Source organism: Podarcis raffonei, chromosome 6 (assembly GCF_027172205.1).
Source record: "Podarcis raffonei isolate rPodRaf1 chromosome 6, rPodRaf1.pri, whole genome shotgun sequence".
In the NCBI taxonomy this organism is placed as follows: Eukaryota; Metazoa; Chordata; class Lepidosauria; order Squamata; family Lacertidae; genus Podarcis; species Podarcis raffonei.
The window spans coordinates 54,041,180-54,064,991 of NC_070607.1; the positions used below are offsets into that span (position 1 = coordinate 54,041,180).

Consider the following 23,812-nt stretch of genomic DNA (forward strand, 5'->3'; position numbering starts at 1 on the left):
GGGATGCGGGTGGCGCTGTGGGTTAAACCCCAGAGCCTAGGACTTGCTGATCAGAAGGTCAGCGGTTTGAATCCCCGCGACGGGGTGAGCTCCCGTTGCTCGGTCCCTGCTCCGGCCAACCTAGAAGTGCGAAAGCACGTCAAAGTGCAAGTAGATAAACAGGTACCGCTCTAGCGGGAAGGTAAACGGCATTTCCGTGCGCTGCTCTGGTTTGCCAGAAGTGGCTTAGTCATGCTGGCCACATGACCCGGAAGCTGTACGCTGGCTCCCTCAGCCAATAAAGCGAGATGAGCGCTGCAACCCCAGAGTCGGCCATGACTGGACCTAATGGTCAGGGGTCTCTTCACCTTTACCTTACCCTGACAAAATCCTATGATTCCTACTTAAGTTGAAAAGTGTCCCCAGATTCATTGGAAAAAAATCTGGTAACCTTAATCTAAAGCCATTTGCACATCTCAAAATATGTATTTTATCAAAGTAATTGTTGAACAGCAATACAATTAAGAAGAAGTATATTAATAGTGAAATAATTATGAAGCTCTTAACTTAAAATTATTGGGGGCCCATTACATCACAGGAGCCTACACAACACGAAGCACTGTTGCTGTATGTAGGTTTTATTTTATTTGTTTTTTATCTTATATTTTGGAAATGTACATCCAGTTGTTTTTTTCCTTTAAATTTTTTGGGGGCCCTAAGCTACAGCTTGTTTAACTCCAAATAGTACTAGTAATAATGATAGCCCACATGCATGCGGTGGATGAACAACCACACACACCCGCGCGCGCGCGCGAGAGAGAGAGATCGTATTCCGGATGTTTAAACCTTGCCAGATCTCAAGTAGCCGCGTCTAGGAGGGGAAAGGGAAAAAAAAGCCAAGCCAGCTCCAATTTCCCTGCAGTTGCAGCAGCAGCAGCTCCCCGAGGCGCTGCTGACTCCGCATTTTCCGCTCAGCTCCATGCGCGCCCGCGCGCCCGCTAGCTGGCCGCAGCCAAGCCCGCCGGTCGCTTCCTCGCGTCCGCGTGGCGCGCCCAGCAGCGCGGCTCCCGAGAAGCGACCTGGCTGGCCCGGGAGCGCGGGGCCCCTTTCCCCTCGCCACTGCCGGGTCCCCTGGCATGGCGTGGGCGGCGGCCTGGTCCCTCGCTCTCCCGCCTCTCGGGGACCTTTGGAGAATTATGTCCTTCCGCTGGGCTGAGGCGCGGCGAATAAACGCCTCCGGCTCCGAGGAGGAGCAGGCGCCCAGCGCCAGCAGCACCCGCCGGACCCTTTTGCCGCCCCGTCCATCCTGCAGCCCCCGATATGTCCCCCGCCGCCCCGGACTCGCTTCCACTCACCCGCCTTCCCGCCGCGCCCCTTCCCTCCGGCGAGCTGTCCCTGGGGTTGCGCGGCGAGCTCGGGATGCGGCGCCGCTGCTAGCGCATCCTTCTCTGGCCGCCTTCCTGCTGCTTCTCGACCGCTTCCTCCGCTGCGAGGAGGGGCGAGGCGAGAGGAGAGAAGGCGAAAGGAAGGCGGCAGGCAGCCGGCAAAGCGGCCGATACGCAGCTCCCTCTAGGGTTGCAGCCTGGTAGCCGCGAGATGTAATATGTACAGTATTATTAAAAGAGAGAGAGAGAGAGAGAGGTAGAAAGGTCCGGAAAGAGTTTATTCCCACCCACCCCCTCCGCCAGATTTCCTGCAAAACCACCTCTGTGAAGGTTGATGTGAAATATTTGTTATAGGTGCGTCAGATGTTATGCAACGGGAGTTGCAATGTGATCTGACACAGGATTCCAACATTTGGTATTTGATATCCTCATCCTCATCATGCCGTTTAGCATTCATTCATTCATTTCGTTTATAGTCCACTTTTCCTTCAAAAAGGGATGCAGGTGGCGCTGTGGGTTAAACCACAGAACCTATGACTTTCCGATCAGAAGGTCGGCGGTTCGAATCCCTGCGACGGGGTGAGCTCCCGTTGCTCGGTCCCTGCTCCTGCCAACCTAGCAGTTCGAAAGCATGTCAAAGTGCAAGTAGATAAATAGGTACCGCTCTGGTGGGAAGGTAAACAGTGTTTCCGTGTGCTGCTCTGGTTCACCAGAAGTGGCTTAGTCATGCTGGCCACATGACCCGGAAGCTGTACGCCGGCTCCCTCAGCCAATAAAGTGAGATGAGCGCCGCAACCCCAGAGTCGGCCATGACTGGACCTAATGGTCAGGGGTCCCTTTACCTTTCCTTCAAAGAGCTGAAGCTTGCACACGTGAGTCTCCCCCTCCTCACAACAAGCTTGTGAGGTAGGTTAGGCTGAGAGGGAGGGACTGGTCCAAGGTCACCCAGTGAGCTTCATGGATGCCCTGTGTTTGGACCCTATGCACACTCACCACCTGAAACCCCTAAAACAGCAATTTAACATGAATTTTACTATCTAACGAGGTGATGGGATCATGGCCACTGGTCCCATCACCTGCTGGCAAATAGAAGGGGAAGAAATGGAGGCAGTGAGAGATTTTATTTTCTTGGGCTCCATGATCACTGAAGATGGTGACAGCAGCCATGAAATTAAAAGACGCCTGCTTCTTGGGAGAAAAGCAATGACAAACCTAGACAGCATCTTAAAAAGTAGAGACATCACCTTGCCAACGAAGGTCCGTATAGTAAAAGCTATGGTTTTCCCAGTAGTGAAGTATGGAAGTGAAAGCTGGACCATAAAGAAGGCTGATCGCCGAAGAATTGATGCTTTTGAATTATGGAGGAGACTCTTGAGAGTCCCATGGACTGCAAGAAGATCAAACCTATCCATTCTTAAGGAAATCAGCCCTGAGTGCTCACTAGAAGGACAGATTGTGAAGTGGAGGCTCCAATACTTTGGCCACCTCATGAGAAGAGAAGACTCCCCGGAGAAGACCCTGATGTTGGGAAAGATAGAGGGCACAAGGAGAAGGGGACGACAGAGGACGAGATGGTTGGATAGTGTTCTCGAAGCTACCAGCATGAGTTTGACCAAACTGCGGGAGGCAGTGGAAGACAGAAGTGCCTGGCGTGCTCTGGTCCATGGGGTCACGAAGAGTCGGACACGACTAAACGACAACAACAAACGAGACTACTGAGCCATAAAACGAAAGCAATAATCAATGTACAGTGGTACCTCGGGTTACATACGCTTCAGGTTACAGACTCCGCTAACCCAGAAATATTACCTTGGGTTAAGAACTTTGCTTCAGGATAAGATCAGAAATCGTGCTCCGGTGGCGTGGCGGCAGCAGGAGGCCCCATTAGCTAAAGTGGTGCTTCAGGTTAAGAACAGTTTCAGGTTAAGAACGGACCTCCGGAATGAAATAAGTACATAACCAGAGGTACCACTGTGCTGTACAATAAAATAAAACAGTATTGTAGATCAGGCATGTTCAACTTCAGGTAGGCTGCTTCCCTCGAGGGGGCAAGGTGAGCGGGCTCACAGCTCTCCCCCCCCCAAGTCAGACCTTTCTCTCCGCCCCCCCCCACCCAAAGCAGCTCTCTCTCTCTCCTCAAACCAGCTAGGCTGCAGAGCTCTCCTCATAACACTGCAATTACAATGGCGGGGGGTGGCACTGTGGGTTAAACCACAGAGCCTAGGACTTGCCGATCAGAAGGATCAGAAGGTCGGCGGTTCGAATCCTGGTGACAGGGCGAGCTCCCGTTGCTCGGTCCCTGCCTCCCAACCTAGCAGTTCAAAACACGTCAAAGTGCAAGTAGATAAATAGGTACCGCTCCAGTGGGAAGGTAAACAGTGTTTCCGTGTGCTGCTCTGGTTCACCAGAAACGGCTTAGTCATGCTGGCCACATGACCCAGAAGCTATACTCCCTCGGCCAATAAAGCGAGATGAGCGCTGCAACCCCAGAGTCAGTCACGACTGGACCTGATGGTCAGGGGTCCCTTTACCTTTACCTTTAAATTAGGAGCACAACAGTAAAAATGGAAGCTCAGGACACAAAACGGAGCATGTTCAATTTCTGAGGCAAAGTTCACAAAACGGAACACCTACTTCCGGGTTTACAGCATTTAAATTCCATGATGTTTGTGAACTAAGCTGTTCAAAAACTGAGGTACCATTGTATAGGTGAATATAAAAAGCCCGGGACACAAATTTTCACAGACCTCTAGCAGCTATGATGGCTAATTTAACAGTAGTAATGTATTTAGCATAGCATTAACTCTGGAAGTGTATACTCGTTTCTAACCAAACTAAGCATTTTAGAGCAAAATATACAGGTTAAGAAGAACTATTTTTCATCTGCGGGATGAAAGCAGAAGGTCCTGGGTTCAATCCCTGACATTTCCTAGTAAGGTTGGGAAACACTCCTCTCTGAAATTCTGGAGAACTGCTGCCAGTCCGTGTAGACAATACTGAGCCAGGTGGACCAATAGTCTGACTTGTTATAGGGCAGTTTTCTATGTTCTAATGCACCTTTTCCAGAAAACACAATTATAAATTATTCCTGTCCTAGTTGAAAGTGTGAGTCGTGTTATTGTTTTGCATAGGAGACAAAATATTTTGTACCCAGCACTGTTTGGTCTTGGCTACAAAATGAAATTCTGTTTTAACCATGTTTGAACACTGGAAATGGATCGAAGCACGTTGATCTTTGCAAAACACGCACACACTCAGCATAATTTAACATGCATAGCATCTGTACTCGCAGTCAGCGCGATCCACTGCCAGTAAGAACGGACACTATTAGGCTAGATGGACAAATAGCCTCATCTTGTATAAGGCAGGTTCCTCTGTTTCAATTGAACCACCTTTCCCTGATTGGAGCGTTGTTCAAATGTTACTGGTTTGCTCTGAGAGTTATAACTTCGGCCCAGTGCCCTGAGACTTTTTACAGATAATAAAGATATTTGGAGCTGTAGACCTGCACAGATATCCCCAAAGAGCTCTTATTCCATTCCTGGCCATCTTTTAATCTGTTAATTTGTTGTTGTTAGCTGAGCCAGAAGAGCAAACGGTGAACTCCGGATTGCAAAACCACTGGGTGATCTCTCTTGTGGCTCCACCCCCTCCAAGAATTCTAGAATCCTCAGAAGATTCTGAGCAGTTGGTTTTTCAATTTGAAGCTCTGATTCCAATCTGTTGAGACCAGCAGCCACCTTTGGGTGCCAGAGCAGCTTCCAAAGTTAGCCTGCAGAAGATCGATGGATACTCTCACAGCCTCCTCTGTTTCCAGCAGGCCCTGGGTGCTCCAGTTCTTCAGAAACCTCTTTGGGAGCGGCAGGCATGTCACACAAGAGGGGCAGAGACCCAAGGCGAAAGACGAAGATAACGCCAAGAGTGAACTCCTGGACTCTCCTCTGCCCGAAAATGGGCTTGAAGCAACCTTGCCAGGCCAAGAGCCTGATGCCACCAAGACTTCTCCCAGTGAGATCTGTGGGGGGTTGATGGGCAGCTGCCCTGAAGAGCTATCGTTGCTGAAGGAATTAAGTCTGGGAGACACTACCCCTACGAATGAGAACAAACTGCCCGCTTCATTTCACTCGGCTAGGATGGAGATGGGAGACTCAGATGGCTTTGCTAACCCCATGATAAGTGGCTTGGCCAAGGACCCATGTGAGAAAGTTCCTGTCACGGGAGAGAAGGAAGAAGAATCTGATGACAGGGAGACAGTGGGAAAGTGAGTGTCACCAACGCTGAGGCCAAGTCTCAGCACACAGAACAGTGTTTAAAACTAATTCAGCTAAGTTTTTCTCAGAGTAGACCCACTGAAATTAATGAACATGACTAAAATCCACTTCGAGTAAAACTCAGTTATTTCTAATACGATTTAATATCCGTTCAGATTGCTTCCCATACAGGAATGTGTGAAAATAGATGGGCAAATATTGCAAAGCCCTTCACAAAAACCACTTGTGCTAATTGGCTTCTGGCTGTATTACATGGGTACTAATTAGGAATGGAATTGCTCGTTGACTGTTCCGGCTGTTTTGGGCTTCAAAAGGCCGAACACTTAATTTTGTGCTAAACTTTCCATGAGGTTGATTATCACACACTGAGTTGAGATACGTGGGGTTTTGCCTTGCTAACTGAAGTTCACTGTATGAGATGTTAACCATAAAAATGCATGTGGAAGGAAGGGTTACTACAGTTGGCAGCCAACCAGAATTTCACAAGCCTGACTTGTTATCATTTAGACTGGCTGCCAACAGCAGAGGATGCAAAGTCAGAAAAAATGCAGCAGAACTTGATTTAGCACATCTGTGTGTCTGCAGGCACAATAATATGAATGCATGTGCACTCTGTTGTTAGATGGAGATCTGCTTTTGCTGCCTTGCAGATGAACTCAATAATCTTCCTCTCAGCTGAGCGATTGTCTGCTACCTTCTTCGAGGTTGTTCAAATCCTATGGAGACAGACTGAAAGTGAGGCCCTTGGACCGAAAAAGGAACATCCCTGTTACAAAAAAAACCACTTTGCACATGCTCCGCCTCCAACACATTTTACCCTGAAGTTATTTTTCAAGGGGAAAGCCCTTTCACCATCTTAAGAGGAAAATGGAGATCTGGACATGCTCAGAAGCGCTTGGCTGGAGGTGTCTGGATTTTTGAGAACAAAATTTGCAATCCTAGAGTTGCACTTAAACCTCCCATCCGTGTATAATGAATAATCATTAACGGTTAATAATTCAATTTTAAGTAGAGGAATTTGCATAAGCAGTGCTGCCATGAATAATTCTTAATGTAAGATTTCCATGTGAAGAGGTTTCCATAATCTGTTATTACAAACCACAGATTATCATGGAGACTAACTACCTGGGTCTTTTAGATACAGACTGAAGGCTTTGTTCATGTAGTCAACTAAAGGGCTTGACTTAGAGACAGGCCTCATCCCAGGAAATTCTCTCTTAAAATTTTAATCCCCATCAACATCATTGCTTTTATTCACTACAGTAAATCCACCTGTCTGTGGCAATGTAGCAGTTATCATTGCTGATAAAGATGTGGCGTTTGGGTGTAGATATTAGGGTGGGAAGAAAAAAAGTGATGAATGAAGCACTGATGTGGATGTCCCCTTCTTCTATGCAATAATTGTGTGTTTGACTTTAGGGATGAATTTCCCCAGGTCCTGTGTGCAGATGATGGAGTTGCCATGTCTGCTGGATCCATGACTGATGTTAAAGGCTGTAGCGCTGAAGAGGAAAGAGAGCATCTACTGAAAGGTGAGGGCTGGAAGAAGATTCCCACTCACCCATATGGCAGCTGCTGTCCAACAGTACCTTTACCCCTCCCCCCAAACTGCTATGACTTAATTGTTTTCATCCTATTCAATACCAGATGTCTGAGGTTTGAGACATGTATTTCAAGCAAGCAGGAGGCAAACCTTACAATCAGGAACACCCACCATTATGTCAGATGGCCCATTAAAGATGGGTAAGAACTACAGCTGCAGTTCTTATTAGGTGATTCCATTGAATTATAATGTGCAGAGGCTGTATTCACACCAGTAGATGCTGGTCCAGTGCCTGATCCCACAGTGAAAGCAGCAAGGAGACTAAGTGGGTCAAACATTGCAGGTGTCCAGATAGCTCTGAGTGAGAAGATTTCACTGACAAAGGTTGAGAGCAGGCTGAAGCCTTTTATGCAGGCATAGGCAAACTCGGCCCTCCAGATGTTTGGGACTACAATTCCCATGATACCTAGCTAACAGGACTAATGGTCAGGGATGATGGGAACTGTAGTCCCAAAACATCCGGAGGGCCGAGTTTGCCTATGCCTGGTTTTATGTCTCCAGGCTACCTCCTTCAGGCTCTCCTCACTTGTGGGGAAATTCAATCAATCAATCATTTCATATGTATGCCGCCTTTCCTAAGTTAAAACTGTGCCCAGGGTGGCTTACAACATATCAAAAGTTAAATAACTACAAGTATAACAAAAGTAATCATAAAAATCCGAAATAAAGATGCAAAAAATTAACTTCAACAACAGTAAGAATCCCCCACAACAACCCCCCTCCACCCCAGTGTAATGTATCTTATCTTACACCACTGATCTGGAGAGGTACTATGGGAGGCATTTGTTTTCTCAGACTCACAGGAAGTTGGCTGTGAGGATTTGGGCCCTGACCCTACCGGCTTTAGTAGACTAAGAGATTCTTCTGGAGCCTCCTCTCTCACAGCCTCAAGCATAGCGGTCTCCTGATCTGCAGCAGCCGGTTCAGAGCCCTGCTCCTTGACCCGACTCCTTAGCTGGTGCCTGTGCAGCCTCAAGCTCTGTGGCTGAATGGCTGCTGGATTTAGAGGGCATTACAACCCACCCTGATTATATGGAGAGACTTCACGAGTTGGTGCCGTGGCTTTTCTTTTAAACAGAAGATGCACAAGAAGGGGAACCTCCAAAAGCAGACCTCTCTCCATGGAACAGACTCCTCAATATGTACAAGCAGCGCCGGTGGCTTCCTGCTTCTAAAGGGGTAAATATGAGACAGGGAGTTGTTTTGGGGTTTCCCCCCTCCCTCTCTGCAAGTGGCATTTTTATATCGTAAGCAAGGATAAATATGTGATTTCCCTCAGAAGAGTGAAGGTAACAAAATTACATTGTGAGCTGCCCTCTAGAATCCCCTCTAGAACGCAATGTAAATTTGCTTTGCTTAAAAATCAAAAGATAGGTGGGATTTGAGAGTATCTATGCTAGCTGCCAGTGCCACATATTTATTTTTATTATTTGTTTAAATATAACACCCCACCTTTTCATCAATCAGCCCACAAGCACAATAGCTATTATCATCCAGTGAGAATGAAAAAGGAACAACACAGCAGTAGGAATCAGTAGTTCTAGTAGCAATCAGCAAAATGGCAAGCAACAACACCTGACTTGCAAATAGAAAATATCAAGGAGTCTTGATATTACAAGTGGTAGTTCCTCCATCAAGAAACTGTGTCCAGATAGGGACAGTTGTCATGCCTGTGATCTTGTGGTGCTCAATAAATGTTAAATTATAACAATAAATGTGGTGCTCAATAAATGTTAAATTATAACAGCAGACGTCTTAGAGATACTTAAGAAACCCTTGAAATAGGGTATGGCAAAATAATTCAGGGCCAGCAGTCATACCCTTCAGCAGTAGCCCACTTCATCAGCTGCATTAAGTGCTATTATTTGTTGGAAGACATATACCCGGGGAGGGGGGGACAACAACTGATTAACAGTGGAATAAAAGACCATGAAATGCAAGAGATGTACAGCATGTGACATTTCTATGCAGAGCTCAAATGTATGGATGTAGATTTGTCTGTCTCTGCTTCTGAGTGCACTCCCAACCCCAACTTCCACCTTAACTGGACCCCAGTACAGCACCCCTTTGGGGTATATACAACCCCCTCCGAAACAAATATTTCCCCTGGCCCCACCCCCTAATCTTTTGCATCTCTACCTGCTGACCCCCTCCCTTTATATGAACTGTCTGTCCGTTAGTCTACTCATCTTCTTACCTGCCCCCCCCCCGCTTTGGCGGCACCGCTGAGGCAACTACAGAAGCCCTACAGAAGTTCTTGAAACACAGGCTAGAAGTGACACAAATGACCACCTAATCCAAACGCTCTGCACAAGCCACCAGCCAAAGCCTGATCAGCTCAGCAACCCAACAATACTCAGGAACCACCACTGCCACAACTCCTAACCACCGCTCTACTCCAAGAGGATGCCAAGCCAACCTCAAACCAAAACCATTAGGGAGACTGAGATGCCACCAACCAGGGAGATGGCAAACAACGCTAAGACCGTAACTCCCCTTCAAGATGATGACCGCCCAGTAACGAAACGAGACCTGAGGGAAATGGAAGCAAGATTAGAAGCACGATTAGAAGAAACACTGAAGGCCACAATGGCTCCCATGCAGGTACTAATCAACAATCTTACCTCCAAAGTGGAAGCTCTAGAGAACAAGAACCAAATGCAAGAAAGAATAATAGAGCAATACCGGGAGGAGAATGCACGTGTGAACAAGAAACTGGACGAACTGGTAAACCAAATGGAAGCAGAACACAGAGAGATGAAAATTAAGCAAGCCGACCTTGAAGACCGCAATAGACGTTGTAACATCCGCTTCCGCAACTTTCCTGAAAAAACAGAGGAGAAAAGCCCAGCAGACCTAATTATACACTGGCTGAAAAACATAATCCCAAGCCTGAAACTTGAGGCAGATGACTTGGAGAGGGCTCACAGAGCCCTAAAACCTATGCCAAAACCCAGCGCCCCCCCAAGAGACATCATTGTATGCTTCACACGCTACAAAAAGAAGGAAGAGGTATGGAACAGCATCAGAAACTTAACCAACCTTCGATATGGAGAAACCCCCATCCTGGCCTTACAGGACTTATCCCAGGATACCCTAAACCGGAGGAAAAGCCTGCGCCCATTCACCCAGCGTCTCCAACAAGCAGGGATCAAATACCGATGGGGCTTCCCCTTCCGTCTCATTGTAACAACTAATACAACACAACACACGGCCACCAACATATCTGAGGCCCTGCAACTACTAAAGAACCTTGAACTCGACCTCCCACCGGAATGGCAACCGACAAACCCACCAAGTGACAGCCCCAACCACGAGGAAACAACAGCAAACAACTGGACGACGGTACAGAAGAAAAAGAAACAAGAGAAGCGGCACAACAACGCAAACCAATACAGGCAAGCATCATGCTCAGAACCGTCCCGCCGGCCATACGACACAAGAAACCAGACCAAGATTAACCAAACCAATTCATCGCAGATGGACAACCCTACAACAACAACAATCCCAGCTGAATGAAGCAACCAGGGAAAAACCACAAACTGAAGGACTGGTGATTCCCCCCCCCTTTCCCCCTCTTTTCCTCCAAAACATAGATTTAGTTAACACCATCAACATCCCCCCCAGCCCCGCACCCCCACAGAAATCCTCACCCCAACACCAGTCCAGACGACCTCAACCACACCCCCCATCACCCACACCTTCAACATCCCCATACTCCATACTAAGGAAAAACAACTCCAACCTCAATAACACAACCCACAATCAGGCTAAAATCTGATACCCAACCAGCACTATGGTGGCACCAGAGCGTACCAGCACCCACATCCCCACCCCAACACACCAACAATGTTGCTCAAAACATTGGCAACATTGCTTATGAACCTTATACTTGACAGTGACGTTACAAAGTCAATTCACACTGTCTCGCTGATCACCCCCTATCGCAGACAACAGGGGGGATGGCCTGTCCTTGAACACGGCCCTCCACACCAGCTGAGACCTAGGACCAACCGGCTAAATGCCAGATGGCCCAAAATACCCCAAACAAACACCTATATGAGTACATATAGGAAACTCTCCACAACTTACCCCCTACTCTTTAACCCAAATCTTACTCTAACCCCACTAGCCCCCCACCCACCACACCCTAGGTCAGCGCAACCCCACTGGTTCTTTAAACAACACGAAGAGAGAGACACAAGACAACCCGAACGGGTTGGCAGGGAATCACCCCACATAACAGATAAGCAAGATGGCTAACCTTAAAGCAATTACATTAAATGTGAGGGGGCTGGGAAACCCCATCAAAAGAAAGCGCATCACCTCATACATAAACACCATGAAACCACACATCACCTTCCTACAAGAAATACACAACCCACCCAAAGGCAGCAAACTCCTGAGCGACCCCCGCTTCAGTCAACAGTGGGTCGCACGAGGCTCAGGGAAAGCACGTGGTGTAGCCATAATACTTAGTAGAGACCTGAACTTCACTGCCACAACAGTCCTCAAGGACAAAAAAGGCAGATTCATTTTCGCTAAAGGGACACTAGACGGCAAAATCAAACTGACAATCGGCTCCATATATGCCCCAAACGCGAAACAATTAGAATTCTTCCAGAAGACACTAAACAAATTCCTCTCCTTCTCTGAAGGGGAAGCAATCCTAGGAGGGGACCTCAATCTAAATATGAAAGGCATATCCCTGAAAGATATCCACCCTACAACCCCATGGGCAACCTTCCTCCGAAGGAAACCTCCAACAACTAGGAACTCTTACAAATTACTAAAATTGCTAAAAAACAGGGGTCTCTATGACATCTGGGGTGAGCAAAACCCGGGAGACATCAGCCATACATTCCAATCGGGACGCCATGATACAGTGTCCAGACTGGACAGCATTCTACTCACACAGGGTCTGATCCCCTCAGTAGAATCAACAAACATAGGTAACATTAAAATCACAGATCACGCCCCAGTAGAAGTCATCGTTAAAATAGGAGAAGGAACACAAACCACCCCATCATGGTCCTTCAGTCCCATCCTAACTACAAACAAACAAATTAGAGAGAATCTCACAAAAACCCTCCAAAACTACTTCGAGGAAAACGATGTAGACAATATAACAACCCCCCTCCTATGGGACGCAATGAAAGCGGTCACCAGAGGAGCTTGCATAAAAGAGAAAACATTCCTTAAAAAACAAACCACCTCAAAAATTAGCAAAATAGAACAAGACATCACAGTCCTCTCATCACGCTACAAACAAACAGGATCTAAAAAACTCCTCAAACTTATAGAACAAAAAAGGAGAGAACTAGACTCCTTAGAAATCAACAAAACAATGATCAACATTCTATACTCTAAACAACGTTTCTATGAATATGGAGGGAAAACCTCCAGATTACTAGCAAATAGATGTAGGAAAAAAGCACTCAAAACAAGAATACACTGCATCACCAAAAAAGACGGCAACATAACATTCTCCCCCAAAGAAATAATCTCAGAATTTGCAGAATTCTACTCCAACCTATACACCTCCCATAACCCACCAGAGAGGGAAATAAAAAAATTTCTAGCAGGACTGACCATGCCTACCCTAACTGATGAGGAACAGGAATTCATGGACAGCCCTATCACCCCAGAGGAAATAGATGCAGTCCTCAAAAATCTGAAACCACACAAAGCCCCAGGCCCAGACGGCTTCACAGCAGAATTCTATAGGAAATTCAAAGAACCCTTGATGCCTTACATGACCCGCCTATTCAACGACATCATAAAAGGGGGTCCCATCCCCAAAACCTGGACCCACTCCAAAATAGTCTCCATCCCAAAACCACTAAAAGATAGCCTCAAAGTAGAATCATACCACCCAATCTCATTAATAAACCAAGACTACAAGATATTCACATCAATCTTGGCCAACCGCCTAAAAATCTTCCTACACAAGTTAATAGCCCCAGACCAAACTGGCTTTGTCCCTGGCCGCAATATAACAGACCCCATCAGGAAACTACTGAACCTGATCGAACACAGCAAGGCAACCAAACTCCCATTGACAATTATGTCCTTAGACATCCTCAAAGCCTTCGATTGCTTAGAGTGGAAATACATATTAGCAGTTCTAACTAACATGAAATTTGGCCCCAACTTCCTACAAATCCTCAAACAAATATACTCCCAAGCCTCAGCAAGATGCAGAACTAATAATATGGATTCTAATACTATAGCTATCCAAAGAGGCACGAAACAAGGATGCCCACTGTCTCCCTTCTTATTTATCCTGGCTTTGGAACCCTTAGCAATCCGCATCCGAGCAGCCACAGACATCAAGGGAGTGGAAATAAAAGGCAGAACCTATAAATTAGGGCTCTTTGCAGATGACCTAATGGTCACAACTCCAGACCCCATAAACACAGCAACCTCCCTAATCAGAGAACTCAACACATTTGCAATGGTGTCGGGCCTACAGGTAAATTTCACAAAGTCAGAAGCTATGTGCTTCAACACCCCTCCTCACACCCAAAAAGAACTCACGAAGGTCACCAAAATAAAACTTTGCCACACCAAGTCCAGATACCTAGGGGTACAAATAACCAGAAACCTCAATAAACTGCACCTCCACAACTACAAGCCCCTGTGGCGACAAATTAACAAAGACCTAAAGACATGGAATAACATGAGTTTCACTCTCTCAGACAAAATAGCCATGATCAAAATGATCACACTCCCAAAACTAACCTACCTATTCCAAACCCTCCCAATCTGGATCCCCCCAACCCAACTCCGCAGTTGGCAAAGGAAACTACACTCTTTTATCTTCTCACATAAAAAACCAAGAATAAGCCCCAAATGCCTGCACCTCCCCACCTCAGAAGGAGGATGGGGAATCCCCAACATAGAAGCGTATTACATTGCCAACCAAATACGACATATAATCCCATATATACTAGAAGATGAGACAAAACAATGGGTACACCTAGAGAGGGACACAATTGAAAATACCTGCACCACAGCATACCCACTCCTCCCAAACAAACTAAAGAAAATTCCCACAACACTCAACAGGTACACACAGACCATGCTCAAAGCATGGAAAACACAAATAGGCAAACTATCCCCAACCCCATCCCCACTAATCCCCCTGGCGTACCACCCATTATTCCACCATGCAGCACAAAACCTCCAGATAAAAACCTGGCGAACCAAAGGCTTATATCGCCTAATAGACTTTTATAAAAATAACAAACCTTTGTCAACACAAGAAATACAAGACAAACTAGAAGACACCCAAATGCCCTGGTTAACACAACACCAACTACATGCCCTCTTAAACAACCCAACAGTAAAATTAGCAGCAACTAGGCCCCTGACAACCTTCGAAAACCTCCTCCTAACAACAAAGGGAAACAGTAAAGGGACGGTATCCGCAATATACAAAATAATACTCCAAAACCCCACAAACCCCCTAGACGCAATCAAAAAACAATGGGAGAATGACATAGGCTATGAGATTAACCCCACGCAATGGACCAGAATGTGGTCTAAACCTCCCTTTAAATCCATATCAACGAAAAGAAAAGAACTCACACTGAAACTCACCTACAGGTGGTACCTAACACCAAGGAAACTAGCGCTAATACGCCCAGGAACCTCACCAAAATGCTGGAGAGGGTGCACCTCCACAGGCACATACCTCCACATGTGGTGGGAATGTCCCAAAATCCAACTATTCTGGGCAACAGTCATACGAGAAATATGTAAAATAACTAAACAAGTATTAGATATCACCCCAGAATTGGCCCTACTAAACATCTTCCAAGACAACAATGCCCATTTACACCACAAAGAACTCATAACCCACCTACTTTCAGCAGCCAGAAACACCATAACCAGACACTGGAGAGACCTGTCAGGAGTAAGCATGGACCAATGGTACCAAATAGTATGGGAAACAGCCCTACTGGAAAAATTAACTAATAAACTGAAACTGACACGGGGACAAACAGAAGAAGACACCTTCACCCCGGTATGGCTCCCCTTTATCACATACACAGCCCAACAAGACAATGACAATAATCCACCAACAGCATACAAATCAATATGGCTAACCTGATCCAAAACACCCACCCACCTCACTCACACCCGAAAACAAAGATCACCACAGCCAATCACAAACAAACAATCACACCCTACGCCAACCCCAAACTCTCTCACTACCAAAGGAACACAAGTGAACAACACAAACAACGCTGACACCAAACTCTACATACACTAAGCGTAATAGAAACACTGCCACCCGACCCCACCCCCATCCATCTTCCCTCTCTCCACCCCCCCCTTTCTCTCTTCTTTCTTTTTTCTTCTCCCCCTAATGCCTCAACAAATGAAACGGATTTGTAAAAATGTTACATGGGAAAAAAAAATACGAGGCATTACACTTCTGTAAAACAAGAAAATCCTAAATAAAATATTAAAAAAATAAATAAATAAATGTGGGATAACATATAACCAACATGCTTAAGTCTAATTAATGCATAAAGAAGTTAATGCCATAGAGGGTGGATCTACACAGGGAAAAATGCTATAAATAAGTAATAAATTAAATTGTTATAACAAAAGAAAAAAATGCTATGTAAAATCGCATAGAAAAGTTTTGTGCTCTACAGCACCAACTGGTGTTGCATGTTTATAATGCATTCAAAACGCTGTTTTTTGACTAATGTAGCTAAGTCCAGAGTAAGCTGCCCTGCCAGCTTTAACTAGGTCACTCCTCCTCACCTTGGAGGAAGGGTTGTCAGAGCCATTGTTCACCCTTTGTTCAACTTTGTCTACCTGAGAACCTCAGCATGCATAGAGGTCTGACCTGGTTGCTCCAAGCTCAGACCGCATGGCTCTAACAAGCCTCTCTTCTGTTCCTATACCAATAATTTAGGAACTTTAACCATGTTAACTAGGCAAAGTTTCACTGCCTGTTTTTGTTTGTTTTACTGCTGTATTGAGAAGCACATGAATCTGACTGGGCGAGTTTGTAATTAAATGTTTTTTAACTTTGTAAGTAAAAAAAAAAAAATGTATGGATGTAATCCCAGTGACTTCATTTTAGCAGTGCTAATTTAACACCCATATTGGAAGGGAGACCTTGATTCAGACTGTGTCCTAAACAAATACAATCAAATAAGCTGATTAGCTCCGCATTAATTTAAATTCTAGTTTCACACTGGAGACTCGTTTTAAAGTTGTTGTTGTTGACATATCAGCAGCCGAGTGTCCAAAAAACTAGGATAGAGACCTAACATCAGCATTTGACTTCCTTGGGTAGCTGCGTGCTAAAGTCTGTCTTCCTTGGGCCCCCTCAAGAGCAGCGCTCTGGTAACTGCAATTTGGTTGCCATCAGTGGCGGGTTTAGGAGCGCAACCGGTTTGCCCACACTGGGCACTGAACTGAGAGGGCACTGGAGGGGGCACCACAATAATGACTTAGAACAGAAGGTGAGAGGCAATGAGGTGCATGTGCCAAATTTTGGTGTTGCACTGGGCGGCACTGAAATTTGAAAGCCCAAAGTCCGCCACTGGTGACATCCCTTATATTACTTTTCCCACAATGCCCTGGGCATGTTTCAGTCCAAGAAAGCAAAAATCAAGAGTGGAAACTATTTCTCAGTGCTAGCATCACCATGCTTGGAAAATCTATTCTGTCAGTTTCTGCCTGTGAGTCAGCTGTTACATGCCAGCATCACATGACAATAAACCTAAATAGCACTTTTAAGCATTCAAATAGCTTTGTATACATTATCTCAGTAAGCTTACAACAGCGCTGAAAAGTAGGGCAACCTTTTTGCCCTCGTATTGTGGGTGTGGAGGGCAAGATCTGAAAGACAGTAGCATGCCTAAGGCCACCTCAGAGCGGAGGTGAAGACGGGGGATTTCCCAACTGCCTGTTTTCTTAACCACTGTACCAGCACAACGCCTCTGCCCATTAAAACAGCAAGTAGCTCCAGCTATAGCAATGGCTTTTGCACATGTTTTTCTTTCAGACCTTACCACACAGATAAGCAAGCGCTTGTGCAAAGGGCTTAATCATGCCTATTTTTAGTAACATGTTTCGAAGCCACATGGAAATGGCTTCATAAGCATCTTTTCGCACCATATACATTGCCCTCAACACCGTTAGTGCCTTATGATTGGGAGTGCTTACATAGCTGGGTATTGCAGCAGAATTACAGTAAGTAGTAGTTAGTTACCATAATTAGTCATAATTTTAACTATTCTGTTGCTTGGTGCATTGGCTTTCCAATCAGAGGGAAAGGGGAAGTTTCATATAACAGCCCACAAGACTTAGCACATGCCCAGAGGAACTGGGCATGGAGGAAAGGGTTAATTTCCTTCATGGGCGCAAATCACCTTGTGTATGAGATAAGCAAGCAGGTGCAAGGTCAGCAAAGCCAGTTGTTATGGCTGTGAACCCAGCTCACGTCAGCTCATTAGTCAGTCAGTGAGCCTTTCTGTGAGTTGGAGTCTGTGTTATGTCTTAAAGCTGGAGCAACAGAGATACTTTGTCCTTGTCTGTATCTGTATCTGTATCTGTATCTGTATCTGTATCTGTATCTGTATCTGTATCTGTATCTGTATCTGTATCTGTACAGTGGTACCTCAGGTTAAGAACTTAATTCATTCTGGAGGTCTGTTCTTAACCTGAAACTGTTCTTAACCTGAAGCACCACTTTAGCTAATGGGGCCTCCTGCTGCAGTTGCGTCACCACTGCGCGGTTTCTGTTCTCATCCTGAAGCAAAGTTCACTGTATCTGTATCTCTGTATTGCCACCAAGGACTGTATTACTGAAGTCTAATCTTCTACAGCAGTAAACTATTTTTGCATCTTAACATGGCCCTGTGGGGTGAATGGAACTGAGGACAACTTCCAGTACATGGGTATCTCGCCTCAGATTCCCACCACAAACTTGGCCTTCTGGTAGTGAAGTTGTTGAAACTTACTGGAAGTGGGAGGGGCAAGGTGAAGGGGGGGGGCTGTGTTATGCCAGCACATTGGTGGAGCCAATCTGGTACTCCCACCAGTGCACCCACACAGGGTGTGTGTCTGCTCTTTTTATCCTGTTTTATATTTTCCAGCTGTTTACTTCCCCCTCCCCTGCTGGGTTGAACACATGTAGGATATATTGGTGGCCATTCTTCTGGCAGAGCAGTGGCACATCTTCTTCCTCAGCATACAGTGGTACCTCAGGTTACAGACACTTCAGGTTACAGACGCTTCAGGTTACAGACTCCGCTCACCCAGAAATAGTACCTTGGGTTAAGAACTTTGCTTTAAGATAAGAACAGAAATCATGCGGCAGCGGGAGGCCCCATTAGCTAAAGTGGTACCTCAGGTTAAGAACAGTTTCAGGTTGAGAACGGACCTCCAGATTAAGTTCTTAACCTGAGGTACCACTGTAATAGGTGCATAGGGTTGCTGTGTTAGGCTGCAATCCTAAACATACTTACTAAACATACATACTAAACACAGTGGTCTTCCACAGAAACGTGCAGAACAGTCCTAAGCATGTTTATTCAGAAATAATTCTCACCAATTTCGATGGAGCTTCTTCCCACAAGAAGTATTTCCTTCTTATGCAGGCATGTCTTTCTGCTTGTTTCTTTCTGTTTTAATCTTGTAAGTTTTTGGTCATTTCATTTTTGCAACAGTCCATGACTAATATCAATAAAATTGAACTGCACTCATGCAGTCCCAATAAAATCAGATTTCAAACATCCATAATTGTTCAAAATCAAAATTACATTCTTGGTCCACTTGTGAAATAATATAATACAGGTATTTATGCAATTTCAGAAACCTTGCTATAATTGGATAATTAAAACTAAATTCCATTTTATCTGGCCACATCTTCTGAATATGTTTTTTTAAAATATATATATATATATGCACCATCTTCAGGATATTCCAGTACAACCAGTTGTTGAAGATGATCTAATGGTATATGGAATTGCAACACCCAGACCTCATGTCACCCTATCAAATTCCTCTGCAGTTTGCAGTGCTTGTGGGTAAGTTTTTTGTGGTGCTCTTCATCCCCCAAATTCTGAAACATTGAGTAGATGGTCCCCAAATACCAAAATTTGTGCAATTTGATGTTGAAATGTAGAATGTAACCAATGAGAATGAGCAACAAAAGATTGTGGGGTGCCTCTGGCCCCTAAGCAGAGGTTCCAGCTAGGACAATGATGGACCACCAGATTTGTACTCTAAAGAGGGTTCTTCAGCTCTTCACTAAGCCAACTGGAGTTGATAAATGAAAATGAATCGTCAGGTGGAGTGCTGGGAACAACATTGGATAGTACCACATGTGACCACTAGATGTCACTGTCCAATTTAGAACAAATTTACCGGGCTAAAGTGTGTACTGTATCCAATAGTGGCCGTAAAGGCATTAAAATGCATTACAGTACTTTGATTAAAAGAAAACACCCTGGTTTAAGGGGCAATAATTTGGAATGGAGAATTTATAGTGAGTCACACTGATACGGAGTCTTTAATTTACGGATGTATTTAAAAATACTTACTCTTTCTTAATCTGCTGTAAGGATTATAATTAGATATATACGATTGTACATTTTAAATCTGCAATTTGTTTGTGTTGAATATATAAGTGTAAATGTGTATGAACGTGAAAGAAATCTTAGTAAAAACCAACCCTGGTGGTGGCAAATCTTTTTGACAAATATGCCGTAGGTGAAGTCCAAAGTCTTAGAGAGTGCCACCCTAGTATGTACACATTCCATATTCATCATCCTGTGCCTTTGTGTGAGTCTGCTGAGCTGGGGAACAGGGAGCAGTTGGCTGTGTAGCAGGGGGGCTCATAATTAATATGCTATAGTCCTAAGCCTCTCTTATTTGTGCTGCCTATAACACCGGTGCCAAAGGCTGGCTATCCATGATATATTATAGACCCACAGAAAAAGTAAAGGACTTAATAGGACATCCTCAGGCCTTCCTAAAATTATTTTCTTACACAGAATATGCACAGTTATTGCTGAGGATCCAGTTGACATATTCAAAAGCACTGCTGTGGGAATTCAGCTCCCCGCCCCAATAATATAAATTAAAACTATCCCACGTGTATTGAAATTAAAGGCATCACCACCCTCCTCTTACCCATAGCAATGACTTACCATTTTGTAAATCTTAAAAAACTATTTCCTTTTAAGTATAACATTGATCTACACCAACAGTAGAATTCATAAATGCTCTGTTTCTGTTAAAAAGCAAACAGATGGTCGTCTCACAAACTTGGGGTCCACCTTTTGTGCAATTAAAAAAATACGGTTGAATCACTGTGATCATTGGATAAATAGTGGTACAGAAATTTAAGAACAGCAACAACAACTGATCACTGATCACCCGGATAAACTTTAATCTGCCTTTAATTGGCCTCTAGAAGTGCTACAGATGTGATGAACAGATGATTACCTTGAACTCTCATTACATCTCTGTTTTAATGAGCATTGAAGTACCTACTGATAAGGTACTGTGCTGGATCCTTTTGAGGGCAATGCATAATAGTATAACAGTTGTCCTTTAGAGAGCTGTGCAGTAAATTAATTTGAAAGCTGCACATGAAGTTTAATCTGTTATAAACTTCTTGTTGTTTTTAAAATAAAGCCAGTGATAGTTGGAGCCCTGAGACTGACTTTTGCTTGTTGTACTTTGTAGAAGCTATTTTATTTATAGCATTCAGATTTTAGAGAAAGGAATGAGAATGGCTATTCAGATTCTGACATTGAACCAAGCTATGACCTTAGGGCAGTCACAGTTGTTTATTTAAATAAGAGCATTTATAAACAACTTAATATTTTTAAAAAATCCCTGAGTGGTGTACAACATAAAAACAATAAACAATATCATGAAAACAAAAATAGAACACAAACCCAATAAAAAAAATGTATAAAAGCAGGAATTTTGGAGATTGAAGCAAATAGAAACAGGATCCAGTCTTAAGGGTCCAGGAAAACCTAGGCAGGAAGATGTCTTTATGAGACATTTAAAGCAACTGATGGTTGCAATATCAATTTTGGGGTCACTGCCATTGGCTATTCTGTAGCTTGTAGAATTTCCCCAGCTCTCTCTACTTATGGCCTAACTGGTAAAATGAGAACAGTCAAGATTTTACTGGGTTCCATCAGTGCTAGCAACGCTTCTAATCTAACTCTGTCTCTCCCTGCCCCAATGCAATCTAGGCTTCCTGAGAATGAAGATGGAGAAGGGGCTGGTGACTGTGAGACGGCACTCAGAGGTCCAGGAAGAAATGATGCTGGAAGTCTGGAGCACCCTAAGGTGTTGTAGATGCTAATATAGTCTGGGAGGGAATGGAGGCTCATAGCACTTTCCCAACATTCCTAACTTTTTGTCTTTAAAGTGGTATAGGATTGTCTTTTTTGCTGAAACAGCGAAAGAGAGGGCTCCGCTCTTCTAGTTCTCTAGTGAGAATGACAGGGTCATGGAACTCATAGGCAAACCAGGAATCACCTCCATTTCCCTCCTGGCAGAGGCTCTGAGCTTTTAACTGCTACATGATGGGCAGAAATTCAACAGTTGCAGCTTCTGAACACTACTTCATTGCCATGCCACCAAGGATGGCACCTGCTGAATTTCTGCATGCAACACAGCTGTTGCAGACAAATAACCTTTGTTGGGGAGGGGGAAAGTCCACAACCCCAACCTCATCAACTGTAACTGTGAATGTAGACAACAACTTTACTTGCAGATGGTAAATTGAATCCCTGAAAGGGTCATGCCTTGATCTTCATGGATGCTGAATTCACTGGGGTTTTCTTTCAATCAGCAGTCAGGATAATGGACTGAGCTCCTTGAGTTTTTTCTTGGCTATTAATTAATGGAGCATCATCTTACATGTCTGCATTAGCAGGGAGAAGAGGTAGAGTAAGATAAAGGACCAGTGTGGAGCAGTGGCTAGTGTGTAGAAAACCCAAGTTTAAATTACTGCTAGGCTATAAAACTGTCTGGGTGACAATGGACTGGCATTAGCACATGGCATCCTCAGGCATCTGGCCAGCTACTGATGCTCACCAACTTTTTGTCTGGTGCTCTGATCAACACCAGGTGACTAGGATTGAGAGCCACCATTTAAATTTCCCACAATGCCCCACAACAATTGGTTATATTTTGGAAATCAAAATGGCAACTTCCAGCCGCACAGCACTGATTGAAGCTGCTACTGCTCTCCACCATGGCTGTTGTTTCCAGAGCTCACCAACATTGAAGGAGACCTGCCACTGACAGAGGAAGGGACCACCAAGGAGCCCTTTACCAGGGGGCCTTTCAAACTTAGGGCTGGCTCTGCTTTTGACAAGTATTCTCAAATATTCTTCAGGATGACTGTGAGCTCACAACACCACTTTGAAGGAGAAAGTAGGATTCAAATGTAGGATATCAGTGACAATGGAACTTCAGAGTGATCGTTGGTATGCCTTTGTAACATTATTCTTTCTTTCCACCCTTGTTAGAATGTGCACTGAGGAAACACTGTCGGAGTCACTTTGAGTCTGCCAACTGCACCCTTCTCCACTTTGCTTGCTGTGAGGAAGATGGTCTACTAAGGATTGTTATTTGTAACCCACCAGGACTGTTTTAAATCTTTCTTTCTTTCTTTCTTTCTTTCTTTCTTTCTTTCTTTCTTTCTTTCTTATGTGTATAGCTGTTGCCCACTTTCCCCTGTGCTCCCCTTACAAATCCACCAGATGTGTTCGTAGTATATATTTCAGGTTGATGAACTGCTCTTCCACCTCCTCATTAAAGTTTTCCTGTGAATTCATATCTTTTTTGTGTGCTTTTAATGTCACACATGACAAAGCGAGACATCTCTTGAGGCTTCATGAAACACAGAAGGCTCATTCAGACATCTGCTTGTCTCACCACTTTCACCTTGGAAAACCCAATACTAACTGCTGAATCAGAACAAATGTCAAGCGGGTTGTCCGTGAACTGATGTTTACTCTGATAGTGTTAAAGAGCTGGTTTTCCCAGGGAAATCAGTGGGGCAAACAGAAAACCACTTGGATCTGTGCTTTCTAGGCACAGGACAAGCTGAAAGGTGAACTATGTATGGGAACTCAACATAGATGTTGACCTCAATATCCAGCAAAATATTTGGCACTCACATGTGCAGAGAAAAACTTTTGAAGATCGTTAGGGAAAGGGCAAATTCTCTTCAGCTCCACTTATTTAACTTTTTGGGTCAGGCAGTTGAGGTCTTATACTTCAATGTACTCTGGGTCCCTCCAGACCTTTTCATTATGCATTCATGATGATTCCTGCTCATGAGGATATCAAGGGGGTCATACACAAGCCCAAATTCAATACTGTTTGTGTGTGCAAAAATGTTGGATGGTCACACGCATATCCCATAACTTCCTGGTGAAATCCCATAATTATATATACCACAAATGTTCTGGTTTATCTTTTTCCCATTTTTGTTTCATGATAGCCCCTTCAGACAGCAATAATGTGGCAGCATTAGAGATGCAATATGGAACAAA

General features: G+C 44.6%; 2 protein-coding genes across 2 annotated transcripts in view; one reads left to right on the forward strand and one right to left on the reverse strand.

The window, feature by feature from the left end:
* Window positions 1-1,429, reverse strand: part of BAK1 (BCL2 antagonist/killer 1) — a 34,204-nt gene extending 32,775 nt beyond the window's left edge. The window contains exon 1 of the mRNA XM_053392994.1: window positions 1,335-1,429. The gene's annotated coding sequence lies outside the window, so the exon portion shown is untranslated. The remainder of the gene's footprint in view (window positions 1-1,334) is intronic.
* Window positions 1,430-4,772: 3,343 nt separating this feature from the next.
* On the forward strand, window positions 4,773-23,088 carry LOC128416014 (uncharacterized). Its single transcript, XM_053393006.1, has 6 exons — window positions 4,773-5,625; window positions 7,055-7,167; window positions 8,317-8,417; window positions 19,194-19,303; window positions 21,494-21,590; window positions 22,781-23,088. Exons 1-6 carry the CDS (start codon window positions 5,150-5,152, stop codon window positions 22,790-22,792), a joined length of 909 nt encoding a protein of 302 aa, XP_053248981.1. The 5' UTR covers window positions 4,773-5,149; the 3' UTR covers window positions 22,793-23,088.
* The last annotated feature ends 724 nt before the right edge of the window (window positions 23,089-23,812 follow it).

Bases quoted from the DNA above. Each gene is read 5' to 3' on its own strand.
- LOC128416014 (XM_053393006.1), top strand. From the start codon at position 5,150: ATGGATACTCTCACAGCCTCCTCTGTTTCCAGCAGGCCCTGGGTGCTC. The intron at 8,418-19,193 runs GTAAATATGAGA...CACCATCTTCAG, and splicing joins GGCTTCCTGCTTCTAAAGGG to GATATTCCAGTACAACCAGT. The intron at 19,304-21,493 runs GTAAGTTTTTTG...AATGCAATCTAG, and splicing joins GCAGTTTGCAGTGCTTGTGG to GCTTCCTGAGAATGAAGATG.